Below are 13018 nucleotides of genomic sequence, written 5' to 3'. Positions count from 1 at the left end.
AATTATTTTCCCTTTTAACCCAATAACTAATCCCTCAAAGCCCACAGTGTAGACTTTTCTGTCTAATTACAAAAGACCACCCAAACACATGTAGAAGAAGGAAGAAGAAGGTAATGAAGAACAACCTGTCTCCACCCTAAAACCTCCATCTTGCTTCATATTTATTACGATATTCTAAAACCCAAACTCTACATTTTCCACCCTGTGATATTATACACCTCTAACCAATTACACACCCATGACCCCAGTGCTATCAATCAATTTTGGAAGCCTGTTCCACGGCCTCAGGTCAAATGCAGTGCTCTCCAGGGTGTCAGAGTCTGTCTGTACAGAAAATCTAAAATTCTCAGCATCCAGGGTTCCAACAGGCTGCAACCCCATAGGCAGGGGAGGTGGGGGTATAAGCCATACCAGACCTCTGTTATTCCTTTTTCTGTCGCTCATCTTTTGTCTTTTCCCTTTTGGGATAATGGCAAGATTGTATCACAAATGCTACTGAGAGCATTACACAGAAAGAAACCAAAGTTCCTCTTTTATTGCACAAACCCGTGTCAACAGGCACTGTTATAACCCATCCAAATTAAGTACCCGTAGGCAAAATGGGAAAAAATATTGGATTGCAAGAAACTTAGGAAAAAGTGCTTATAGACTGGGAATTGAATATCCAAAAGGAGAGAGATGGATTTGTTTCCCATTTGCCCTTAGGGGTGTAGTTCAAGATTCGGGAAAAAAACAATTAGTAAACAAAAAGGTAAAACCAGCACAGCAATCTAACTCATTATGAACCCAAATTTATGTGCTGAATTCTATGATAAGACTCCAAGCAGTTTTCGAGATATTAACAAACAGAAGTGCTCAGGCATCAGAATTAATACCAAGTCAACAAAGCCAAACAAAAACCATAGTGTATCAAAATAGATTGGCTTTAGACTATTGGCTAAAGAAGTGGGTGCTTGTGGAAAGTTTATAATATATCAATTGTTGAATATAGATGAGAACAGGGATGTCATCCTGGAAATAGCAAAAAATATCAGAAAAATAACCCAGGTACCGGTCCAAAATTGGGAACCAATGTTAAAATCTAGCTAGTGGGGCAATGCATTGGGGATAGAATGGTGGAAGAAATTAGGCTACTTCCTATTATGTGCTACAGATGGTTTGATATTTCTTCCTTGTTTAATCCTGTTTTATTTGGCTAATTACCAGCATAGTCCAAAACATACAAGTGGACAAGAAATATTACTCAAGCCAAATAATTTATAAAGAATAAGAGGGGGGTTTGTTATAGAAATCTGCCTTGGTTTGAAAAGACAGGTGTCTGCTAAGGAAGGCAGAAGCTTCCCCTGAAATGGAAAATGTAAACCCTCTCCCTCCAAATTGTTTTAATTTTGAAATTAAGGGGTTCTCAGGTAAAGATATGGGAGCTCTTCCCTAAGATAGGGAATTCTTCCATAATAAAGATATGGGAGTTCCCAAAGATAGGGAGTTCTTCCCTAATAAAGAACTGTGATGGGAATAACAGTTCTTTATTAGGGAAGAAAATAGAATTTTTAAGAAAAACAAACAAAGCAGTAATAAAAAACAACACTGAAAGAGTCAGAATACGGCCTGACACCCTGTTGGTTGGGGTGTTGGCAGCAGTCCCATTAAATGGTGGCTGCAGCCCTCCTGCAGTGATAGATGTGATTCTGCTGGAGCAGTGATCCTGTAGAAGGGTGGAGTTTTCCTCTGAAGGTCAGTGGCAGTGTAGATGGGCCTGGGCTTCCTCTGGGAATCCAGTGGAGAAGAGAGCTGCTCCTCTGGGAATCCAGTGGGAAAAGGCTGTCTGTGGTGTTGCAAATCTCAGATTCTATCCAGGTAGGAATGCTTGGCTCCTCCCTCTGGGCAGAGCATCTCCCAGTGGGATGATGTAATTATATTAGTGACAATCAGTGGCCCATTAACAGAAGATATCTCCTGGAGGATTGGTTGTGGAAGAGATCAAGAAAACTGCCCAATGAACAGAAGACAACTGCTCCACAGATAGCAATAGAATACACACACCCATTTCCAACCTAAGACCATATGTATTATAATATTGGCTTTTCACAAATATTAAAATGGATTCTGTATGTGTGGTGTTAAAATAACTTGACTATAAAGATATAGTTTTACTTCTGTTGTTTACTGAAACTTAGAAATAGCTGAAATAAGTATGCTTGTGTTAAAATGCCTGCTTGAATGGGATAAAACCCAGTGAACACAAGATGAGGACACCTGTACAGATATGCCAACTATCAACACTTGCCATCAGCAGAAAGTATACACCAAGGCCCAGAACTGAAGGTGATGATAAAAAAGGACTAAAACCACAGCCAAGGAATCCACGTGCTCTAAAAAGGCAGACCTAAGGAGGAGCCATTCTAAACAGCTCTTGGAATATGTAAACTAGCTTGGGAAAAGTTTACTATGCATAATTGTTTATGAATAGGCTGATGCAGTAGAAATGGTATCTAAAGGGTGTTTCCAAAATAGCAGGTGTGCTCTTGGCTAAGTGCCAAGATGCACCCAGCTGTAAATCTTTGCTTTCTTGTCTTTGTCTCCTATTGTCCTTTATTAAACTTTGAATGTTTTACAGGAGAGTGAACCTTGTTTTTCACCCAGGGACATCCTGGGGGCATGTGGGGGTGTCTGAACACAGGGCTCTGGGGCATGCTGGAGGGCACCAGGGATGTGCGGAGGGGACAGGAGGGCAAAGGGTGCCTGGAAGTCCTTTGGGAGCACTTTGTGTGCCCAGGACTGAGCTGTACCCATGCCCCCAGGGACAGCCAGAGCCTCCCTGCCCGGGTCCCTGGCCCATTGCTGGGGGCAGGTTCCATGTCAATGGTTACCTGGATCCATTTCTGGGGGTAGGTGTTGTGTCACAGGGGAGCCCTTTGTGACACCCCACTGCTGGCCCTGTGGTCAGTGTCCAGCTGGACAGGGAGAGAAGAGGATAGTTTGGGAATACAGAGCTGGCCAGGAGCCTCTACACACAAGCTCCAGAGTTTCCCTGCTTCTTCAGCAGCCCCGTGGTGCTGAGGATTTTCCCAAACGATTCTTATTTCCCCTTTCTCCACTACCAGCCTTTTCTTTTCAACCAAAGCATGGAGAGAAGAGCCCCGAGCCAGCCCAGGGTGGCCTGGGAGGAGGACGGGGGCCCCCAGGAAAGCAGCTCCCCAGTGGAGCCCTACGAGGTGACAATGGTGCAGCCCCTGCAGACGGGTGAGTGAGAGGCCCTGCTGGGCTGGGCAGGGCTGGGAGCCCAGCCTGTTTCCCTGGCTCACAGCAGCCCAGGGCTGGCTGTGATGCCTCAGGCTGAGGCTGCTCAGGGCTGAATGCCAGCCCCAGCACAATCTCTGCCAAGGAGGGAGTGAGCAGAGGGGCCCCAACTCCTGCTCTAGGGTGAGGGCAGTGAGCCGCGGCTGGGCCGGCAGCAGGCAGGGATGCCATGAGGCCCTGCACCTTTGCTGTCCCTCTGCCAGTGCATTCCTCAGCCCAAGGCTCTGGGGCTTTCCCCTCCGTGCTGTGCTCCAGCATGGCAGCTCCTCTGCTGGGCACCCTCCAGCCAGGATCCGCCTGGGAAGGCCGTGCCAGCAGAACAGGCACAGGCCTAGGTGGAGGGCAGATCTTCCCCTGCTCTCTGCCATTGCCAGATTCTCTGCAGCCCTTCCTTCTCTCTGTCAGGTGCCGCTGCGTTAGCTGTGTGTGAGGAGGAGCAGGAAGCCATGGCATTCATCCAGGCCTTTATCAGGCTCTCTTGCCCGGTAAATGCAGTCCATGGGCTGGTGGCTGTGCCCTGTACTCCCCCAGGGCTCTGGTCCTGCTGGCCATGTGTCCCCTCTCAGACGCCCCATGGTCTCTCTGTCCTTTGCTGCCAGATGCAGGATGACAAGCTGCAGTTCCTGGAGAGCATCCGCAGCCTGTGCAGGAGCGCCACGAACCGTGGCTCGTTAGCAGGCCTGGAGTGCTTCTGCCGCAGACATGAGCTGGCAGAGAAGGTCGAGGTGAGGGCACACCTGGGGAGCCCCAGCACCCTGTGAGGGCAGTGCTTGTGCAGGGTGAGGAGCTGGTGGCACTGGGTGCTGGCAGCTGCCAGGTCCCAGCCCAGCTGTGCTCCACAGGCGCTGCTGAGCGAGGAGCCCCAGAAGCAGATGCGCACAGAGCTGCAGCTGCTTGCCATGCTGGCCATCACCCAACTGAGGTACCTGCTTGTGCCGCTGAGGGACGCTCTGTGTCCACCTGCACAAGGCCCTGAGATGCTGCTGCCATCACCAGTATCCAACTGGAACCTCTCTCTCTGCAGCTCTGTGCTGCCCGAGCTGCTGGACAACACACAGCTGATCAGCTCCTGCTTTCGGAGTGTTCTTCTTCTTCCTCCAGAAGAGGAAATGACGGGCCTGGAGGCTTCCCTCTACACTCAGGTAAGTGCTGGGTGAGCTGCAGGAACCCCAGGCCCTCTGGGCTGCTCTTGGCCACCCCATGCTGCCTCATGATCAGAGATCCAAGGCACAGCAGGCTCTTGCTTTGCTTTCCCACCCTCATCCTTCATCCCCTTCCCAGGGCTGGGCCATGTGCAGCATCACAGGCTAGTGCCTGCAGGACACTGCCTGTCCCTGGATCTCCCAGGCAGTGAGGGCATCCTGCCCTGGGAATTCTGATCAGTCTCCAGGGTGGGAGGGACAGCAGAATCCCTGCCATCACTCTCTGTCTTCCCTGCAGACCGTGGATGCCATGGACATCATGCTGAAGGCTGTGGTGCTCAAATGTGGCGAGGTGCTGCAGGACGTCTTGGAGGTCTGGCCTGTGCAAAGAGTGGGGGTGTGGGCACTGTTCCTTACCCTGGGGGGTTGCCCACTCCTGGCTGGATGGTCCTCAGCCCAGCTGTGAGCAGGCAGAGCACACTGCAGGGAGGGTGCTGCCCTGCCCTGGGGCTCAGCTGGAGTACAGGGGCTGCAGAGAGTGGCACCTGCCTGGCCACAAGGTTGGCCTGGAGCCTTTGTCCCAGGCACAGGAGCCTCCTGAGGCTGAGCTCGAGGTGAAAGGAAGCCTTGAAGGGTGGTAGGAGTCCAGCCCAGGAGGAGAGAGCCACGCTGCTCCCACAGGAGCTGCTGTCTGCTCCCAGGGCTCACCTAAGCCTCTCTGTGCCCAGGTGCTGCTCACCTTCACCAGCTCTGAGAGAGCCGTTGTGCGGGAGAGGGCCTTGCAGAGGATTTGCAGCCTGAGCCATTGGCTGGCCAGCTGTTCCACTCTGGAGGTGAGGAGCAGGCACCTCCAGCCATCTCCCTGTCCCCATGGCCAGTAGAGCTGCAGCTCCGAGGTGCCTTCAAGGCCAGCCTGGGCTCAGGCTCTGAGCTGAAAGGTCTTGGTCCCTCCATTTCCCCTGGGCTTCCCAGCCAGGAGCCGGCTCTGCCCCAGCCCTCTGTCGGATGGGACTGCCCAAGGAGCATGGAGGGAGCTCTCCCTGCTGGGGCTGCTGTCCAGTGGATTCTCTGAGATGGGGCCTGCAGGGCCCTACCAAGCTCTGAGCCACCTCCAGCCTGGGATACACTGTGTGGGTCAGGCTTTTGGCCACAGCTGCTCTTCTTCAGCCATTCTTCTTCTTCAGCCATTCTGCTCTTCTCCCTGCCTCCCCCAGGCTGGTCAAAATGAGGATAGAGATGATGCCTGTGGACAGATCCAGATCCCAGTCCTTGGGAAGTTGTTTGGACGTCTCATCCTCATGGCATTTGAGGAAGAAAAGGCCAACCATGTGGCTCTGGATGCTCTCTACGCCCTCCTCAATGTCATCTGTCAGCAGCAACGTAAGAGAAGCTGTGCTGGGCTGCATCCCCCTGCACAGTGACACCCCCTGATCTATCTGCTGGTCTTCCCTGGCATTTTGATGGACCCTTGTGCCTGGTGCAGGTGCCACCATGTCCCCAGCACTGCTATCATCTCTATTCCTTCCCCACATTCTTTGTCCCAGCTTCTTGATGGTCCTGTGCAGCTGAGCTGCTCCTCCACACAGGACTCAGCCCCATTCCGCCCATTCCCCAGGTGCCCTGGAGAGCTTGTGTCCTTCCCTGCCACACGCCAGCCCCACGGGCCCTTCCCCCTGACCAGTACTGCAGCCACAGAGCAGATGGGGGCTGCATGCAGAGCTCCAGGGGCTCGCAGCCTCCTGGGCCAGCAGCACTGGCTAGAGACACTGGAGGAAGGCTGCCCTTTACACCCATGCACCACCTCCTGCTGCAACCAACTCCTCCCCAGCAATTCCCAGTTCCCAAACTCTGTCAGGGTGTGCTGGTTTTCAGCTTTTTTTTTCTTCTGTTGAGATCGAGATTGAAGGTACTTGAGACGATGGTTCATGTTTAGAGTCATTTAAGACTTGTGTTTAACTTATCAATGTTCCAGTCTCACAGGCAGTGACTTCTGTAGTCTTTCATTAACAAGGCAAAAAATGGCTCTCTCTTGTTACAAGGTCTTTTAAGGCTAAAATATCTAATTAAGAAATGACACCTAAATGATTTTCTCTTTTAAGCTAATACCTAATCACTTGAAGTCCGCAATGCGGACTTTTCTGTCCACTTACAAAATACTACTCAAACTTCTGAAGGAGAAGGAAGAAGGTCAAGAAGAACGACCTGTCTCTGCCCTAAAACTTCTATCTTGCCCTATATATATTTCTGTATTCTAAAACCTTCAACTCTTCAGTTTTCTAGCCTGTGATATTACACATTTCTAATTAACTATACACCTGTAATCCCAGTGCTATCAATTAATTTTGGAAGTCTTTTTCACGGCCTCAGGTTAGATGTAGTGCTCTCCTGGGGGTCAGAGTCTGTTAGCACAGAAAGTCTAAAATTCTTAGCATCCAGAAGTCCAGCAAGGATGTGGTTGGCTTGCTGGCACAGCAGCTGTGTCTCACTGATGTGTCCAAGTTTCCCCACTCTTCAGGTGTGACACTGCCAGAGGACAATGCACAGCTCCAAGCACACTGGGAAGATGGGATCAGCTCCTCACTTCATTCTCCCAATGCCAAGGACTTCATCGAGGTACCGAGAGCTCCCCTTGCTGGGACTCTTGTCCACAGCATTTCTGTAAGCAAAGGGGCCCAGAACCAGCAGGGTTCCTTTCCCTCCTGCCACAGGCTGTTGGAAAATACCTGGGACCTTCTGAGAGGACATACATCATCCTCTCAACCATTACGATGTTCCGCTACTCATCTCCCTGCAATCATCAGGTGGCTCTCAGCATGCTGGAGGTGATTGGGAGAGAGCCTGACTGGTGGCTGACGGATGTAAGTGGCCTGGGTCTGGATTGCCCTGCCATATTGGCTTCCTGCCTCCCTCCATCCCTCCCAAATCCAGATGTTTTGGGCACCTGGAGCTGCCCTGAGGCAGCAGAGAGGGATGGGAAGGGCAGCTCAGCTCCAGCGGCAGCACCATCCTCACCCGTGTCCCTCCAGGTGCCAAAAATCATGAGCCACATCTACCACACTGGGGTGGTCACGGACATCCAAGTCCAGCACAGCCTCCACTGCCTGCTTCTCTTGGTGGCTGACAGGAGTCCTGGGCAGGTGGTCACAACACTGCTGCAGATCGCCCCACGAGGAGATAGGTACTGGTGCCAAAAGCCCCTGTGGGGAGAGGGACCCTGAGACCCTCTGGCTGGCAAACCCAAGAACACTGCAGGACCCCACCAAGGAGCCAGGCCCCCCATCCCAGCACGCTTTCCAGCCCTGGTGGGGGTCATTCAGGCCTGCAACAGCCAAAGCTGGCTGGGCCTGCCAGAGCTAGCCCAGAGGCAGCACGCTGCTCCTCAGGCATCTCCTGCCTGCCTGGGCAGGATCCCCAGGCAGCCCACATCCTGCAGCACTGGCCCAGGCCCTGCTGACAGTGCTCTGCCTTGCAGGAATGCCCTCAGTTTGTGGGAGGTGATGTTCTCAGTGCCCCAGACGGTAGAGAAGGTCTTGAAGGAGCTTCGTGTCCAACTCCAGGACCTGAAGAATGGCATTTTCCGCACCTTTCCTGAAAACGACTGCCTCTCTTACTTGGCTGTGAGTGAGCAGCAAAAGCTCTGGTGCCCTTGTCCTCAGCTGTGGGGGGAAGCAGAAGCTGTGCCAGAGGAGCCCTGCTGGCTTTGCCAGGGGCAAAGTTGCTCACTGCAGGGTTTCTTTCAGCTGCTGGCCTCCGAAGATGTGCAAGAGGAGGAATTCGCTCCATTGTACAAAACCTGCAGGTTTCTGCTGTATTCAGCCAACAGCACAGACAGAGAGATAACCTCCCTGCTGCTCAGGGCCCTCATCACACTGTCCAACAGAGAGGACAGGGTGAGCAGGGTGCTGTCAGGGGCACACACGGGGAAGCCAGCCTTTCAACCCTGGGCTGGGAGTCAGGACAAGGGCTCAGGGCTCCAAACAGCCTCCCTGACTGGCAGGGCCTGCTCACCAAATGGAAACTGTCTTTCCTGCAGGCAAGAAAAATGAAGGTGCTGCTGCCAGACCTGATGAACCTGTTGCGGCAGAACTGCACGTCTCTGGTGATGATGGCCCTGATGGTCCTCCAGAACATGATGAAGTGCTTGAAGAGGACCGAGGCCAGTTCCATTGCTGCAGATGTGGCGAGGATACTCTGGTACCACTTTGATGAGGTGAGGCCAATGTGAGCCCGAGCCCTGAGAGGGGCACTGGGCTGTGACAGCAGCACTCGGGGCAGGCTCCGCTCCCCTGGGCTCTCCCGGCATGGATTCTGCTTCTCCCCACTCTGCAATCTGGCCCCCGAGCATTGCCCCTCACCTCAGCTGCTGTCACACCCTGCTGGGAAGGATGAATGTTTGACAAGAAAGTCTCACAGATATGGATGCTTGGCAGAAAGATTTCTGAATGTAGAACTTGAGAATGAAATTGGGATGGAAGCAAGTTTTGATACAGAAGAAAAGAATTGCCCAGCCACTCTTACTGGATAACTAAGAAGGCAAAGGGTATGTTAGTTAGAAGGGGATTTTTATCACTTAGAGCAAAGGATAAACCCACCTCAAACAAGAAGACATTTTTACCAAGCAGAAAGATAGCACAGGCAAACAAGACTGCCAACGTTGCAAGTAGAAAAAAGGTCTCAGAATTTTCCACTGCAAGAAAACTGGAAAACAACTTCTAACTTAAACTCTAACATACTAACTTTTAGTGATTGGAGAATAGTAACACGAATATGGTAATTATAGTAGTTATGATAGGCTATAGGTAAAAGTTAAGATATAGATTGTTTCTTCTGTATTAAGATGCTCAGCAAAGAAAAGTATATAATGCATTGGAACCAAAATTAAAGGGTCTTCAGGCTTGCCTACAGCTGGAGCTGACAGCTGTAGGCACAGGCTCTGTCACCCACGACCCTGCACTGCTGTAACATCTTGGATACAACAAACTGCATTTTGAAGAGCTGCCTGAAGTCCCACATCTCTCCTTCAGGCTCTTGCTACACCCCTCATTATGGGTGGCAGCTGCTGTTTCCCAAGCTCACCTCTCCTTGTTCCTTCCAGGAGGAAAGCTGGGTGCGGGAGAGCTGCATCAGCTCCTTCAGAGACCTGGTGAGGACAGTGGTGGGGAAGGAGAAGAAGTGGATGAAGAACTTCGTGCACACTGTCCTGGCCCCACTCATCCTTCGCATGAACGACGAGGCCCCCAAAGTGGGCCAGGTACTGATGTCAAGGCTGAGCAGTGACACAGAGAGGGGTGGCTGACATTCCCTGGGGCTCCGGGGCACTGGGCAGCACCCCCAGCACAGACCCTGGGAAGGGTCCCTGCAGAATCAGTGCAGCAGGGCTGGACAAGCTGGCACGGCCATTCCCAACCCCTGCCCTGCCTACTGCAGCACGGCTCAGCCCCAGCCCAGCACCACCAAGGTGTGGGATGTGTGCTATGTGGTCCCCAAAGGTGTTGGAGAGCAGGGATTTGAGCCTCTATCCCTGTACCTAGGGGCCATTCCCAGATGCTTTGGCAGGGGCGTGTCCCAGCTCCCTCAAGGCAGAGGCACCTTTCGCAGGCCCTGGAGCCATGTCCCAGCTTCTGCTGTTCCACAGGCCTCCAGGAATGCCCTCCTTGCCATCGCAGAGCTCCTCAAGTGGAAGGAGATGAAGCATGTGGTGAAGACATGGCAGACCTGGAAGATGGCTGAGTGCTTGGTGAGGATGCACCCCAGGGACTGTGCCAGGCCATGGGCTCTGCAGCTGGGCCTAGGCAAGAGACCCCACAGCCTGGAAGTGCATCCTTGTTCCTGGCTCAAGAACAGGGCTCTTCTCCAGGCTCATCTCCAGGCCCATCTCCCCTTCCTGCACCCAGTGGGAGGGAAGAGGGCTCTTGGTGATGGAGGTGCTGGCAGGAGGGGCTGCTCCAGCCACCTGGAGGGTATGTGCCAATGCTCACACCTCTATGGTCTCTCCAGATGAAAAAGGACAGCAGCAGGGCTGAGCAGTACCTTCTTCAGAGCCTGAAGTACCTGAAGGACCCTCAGGAATGCGTGCGAGACTCGACTATCAGGTTCATTGGTAAGCCCCAGCCCAGGCTCCCACTTTGGGCAGCTCCTGTCTCCCCCAGCCCTTGCCCAGTGCCACATCCAGGCTACTGGTGGGCCCTGGCTGCTGGGAGCATGCTGGAGAACAGCAGGGGCTGACAGAGCTCTGTGCCCAGGGACCATCATGCGGCATGTCAAGGACCAAAGCACGGAGGTGCCTGCTCTGATTGTCAGAGGTGAGTGGGGAGCGAGGGCTGGGAGACTGGGGGGTCTCTGCAAACACAGGAACTCAGCTCGGCTCTGTTTTGGTCACAGAACTTCAGGCCTTGGAGAAAGATGGCTGTGAATTCATCTGTTGCCTGGCAGCTCAGACCAGCTTGATCCTGAGCAGGCTGAGGGAGCAGCAATCACCAGCAGGGTCCCGATGCTCTCTGTGGTGCTGGCACCACTGAGCTGGGGGCCTCTTGTGTCCAGAGTGGCACATTCAGGCAAGACTGATCAGGAACACCCTCCCACTGATTCACAAGGTGTGCAGAAAGGACTCCTGACTTCCTGAGGTTCTTATCAGAGAAGGCTCTGGGAGTGGTTGGATCCAGGCTTGGTCAGCACTTCGTCATACATCATTGAGCCTGGACATCACATTGTTCTGAGGATTATGGTTGGCAAACCAACTATAGCTGTACATAGTTTATTTGTAAATAAAGTTAGCTTTATGTTTAAATAATAGCTTGTCAATTTCCTTTTAAGACAAGGTGACCCATCTGGTTCATCAAGGAAAGCCAGTAAAAAATCTCAAAAGACTGGGATTCCAGCAAAGATTTGCAGACTGTCTCTGCCAGGATCTTTCAGGACAAAGGGTTTATCCGGCCCCAGCTGGATAAACATGCCATGTGATGGGTGACAATGGGCACAAGGCTTGGGCACAAAGGGTGACAGTGACTGGGGTGGCATCAGGCTGGCACCGGTCACTAGTGGGGTTCTGCAGGGCTCCATCCTCGGCCCTGTGCTCCCCAACATCTCCAGAAATGGCTTGGACACAGGACTGGGAGGGATCCTGAGCAGTGCACAGCCAGTACAAAATGGGAAGAGCTATTGGCTCCCTGGAAGGCCTGAAGGCCCTTGGAGAGACCTGGACACAGGGGAGAAAGGGACAACCAGCAACCATGTGGAGACCAACAAACACAGGGGATGGATTCTGCCCCTGGGATGGGCCAATCCAGGATGTACGGGTAGACTGGGGAATGAGGGGCTGGGAAGCTGAGCCATCCTGGTCAATGGCCAGTTAAATCTGAGTCAGCAGTGCCCTGGCAACTTCCCCATGAGGGGTAGCTCTGATCTCTGCTCTCTGGGACCAGGCACAGAACCCAAGGGAACAGCTGAAACTGTGTCAGGGAGGATTAGGTTGGAGATCAGGAAAAGGATCTTCCCCCACAGGGTGCTCAGACACTGAACAGGTTCCCCAAGGAATGGTCATGGCCCCAAGGCTGCCAGAAGTCTGGGAGTGTTTGGACAACAGTCAGGCACAGGGTGGGATTGTTGGGGTGTCCTGAGCAGTCCTGAGGTGTCCTTGGTCTCCGCAGCTCCAACAAGCGCTGCCCCAAGATCTGAACCCCAAAGCCTGGACACCCCAGACCATGGCAGAGGTGTCTGAGCCATGGCCTGGGCACAGGGAAACAGCTGCTGGGAGGGGTCTGGAGGGCAGAACTGAGCACCCCGTGCTTGGATGAGCTGGGATGGGCAGATATTTGTGGTTGTAAAATTATGAATTTGGGTGTGCAGTTGTTGTGCTGGCTTGACCCTGACACGTGGCAGCAGCTCTCTGGCCACAGAGAGAAGCACAGCTTTCTCAGACCTTTCTGGGAAAGGCTGCGGGATAATCAGAGAAAAGAATGAGAAACAATTGTTATCTTAACCTGCTGCATCTGTTGTTGTGAACACGTGGAATATGAACATGTGGACATTTGTTTACCAAAGGGTGGTTTCTTAATTAGCCAATGGTGATGGTGTTTGGATAGGAAGACCAATTAGGTCCAGGGCTACCGTAACTTTCTATAAAAGCAATGGGTTTCTTAATAATGATATATAGAATAAAGAGATTGCTCAGCCTTCTGTGACTCATGGAGTCAATGCTAATTGTTACCAGTTCAGGCACGCCCTGCTGCGACACTGACACGACACCAGGCAGCCACCAAATCCGCTCTGTCACTGCCCTCCACAGCTGGACCCCCATTTTGTACTGGCTGTGCGCTGCTCAGGATCCCTCCCAGTCCTGTGTCCAAGCCATTTCTGGAGATGTTGGGGAGCACAGGGCCGAGGATGGAGCCCTGCAGAACCCCACTAGTGACCGGTGCCAGCCTGATGCCACCCCAGTCACTGTCACCCTTTGTGCCCAAGCCTTGTGCCCATTGTCACCCAGCACATGGCAGGTTTATCCAGCTGGGGCTGGATAAACACTTTGTCCTGAAGGATCCTGGCAGAGACAGTCTAGAAAGCCTTGCTGGAATGCAGAT

At 52.7% G+C, this 13018-nt stretch overlaps 1 protein-coding gene across 1 annotated transcript; it reads left to right on the top strand.

The window, feature by feature from the left end:
* The first annotated feature begins 3899 nt into the window (after positions 1-3899).
* Positions 3900-11226, top strand: LOC135287240 (uncharacterized). The gene is made up of 16 exons (XM_064400601.1): positions 3900-4025; positions 4143-4222; positions 4325-4442; positions 4741-4815; positions 5171-5275; positions 5657-5822; positions 6958-7055; positions 7151-7300; positions 7469-7620; positions 7915-8059; positions 8183-8332; positions 8476-8652; positions 9538-10179; positions 10440-10542; positions 10685-10744; positions 10824-11226. The coding sequence occupies exons 1-13, from the start codon at positions 3900-3902 to the stop codon at positions 9736-9738; spliced, it is 1743 nt and encodes a 580-aa protein (XP_064256671.1). The 3' UTR covers positions 9739-10179; positions 10440-10542; positions 10685-10744; positions 10824-11226.
* The last annotated feature ends 1792 nt before the right edge of the window (positions 11227-13018 follow it).

The sequence above is a fragment of the Passer domesticus genome, chromosome 29 (genome assembly GCF_036417665.1).
Source record: "Passer domesticus isolate bPasDom1 chromosome 29, bPasDom1.hap1, whole genome shotgun sequence".
Lineage (NCBI taxonomy): Eukaryota > Metazoa > Chordata > Aves > Passeriformes > Passeridae > Passer > Passer domesticus.
Note: the sequence above shows the minus strand (reverse complement) of the source record. Positions and strands in the feature narration are given on the sequence as shown.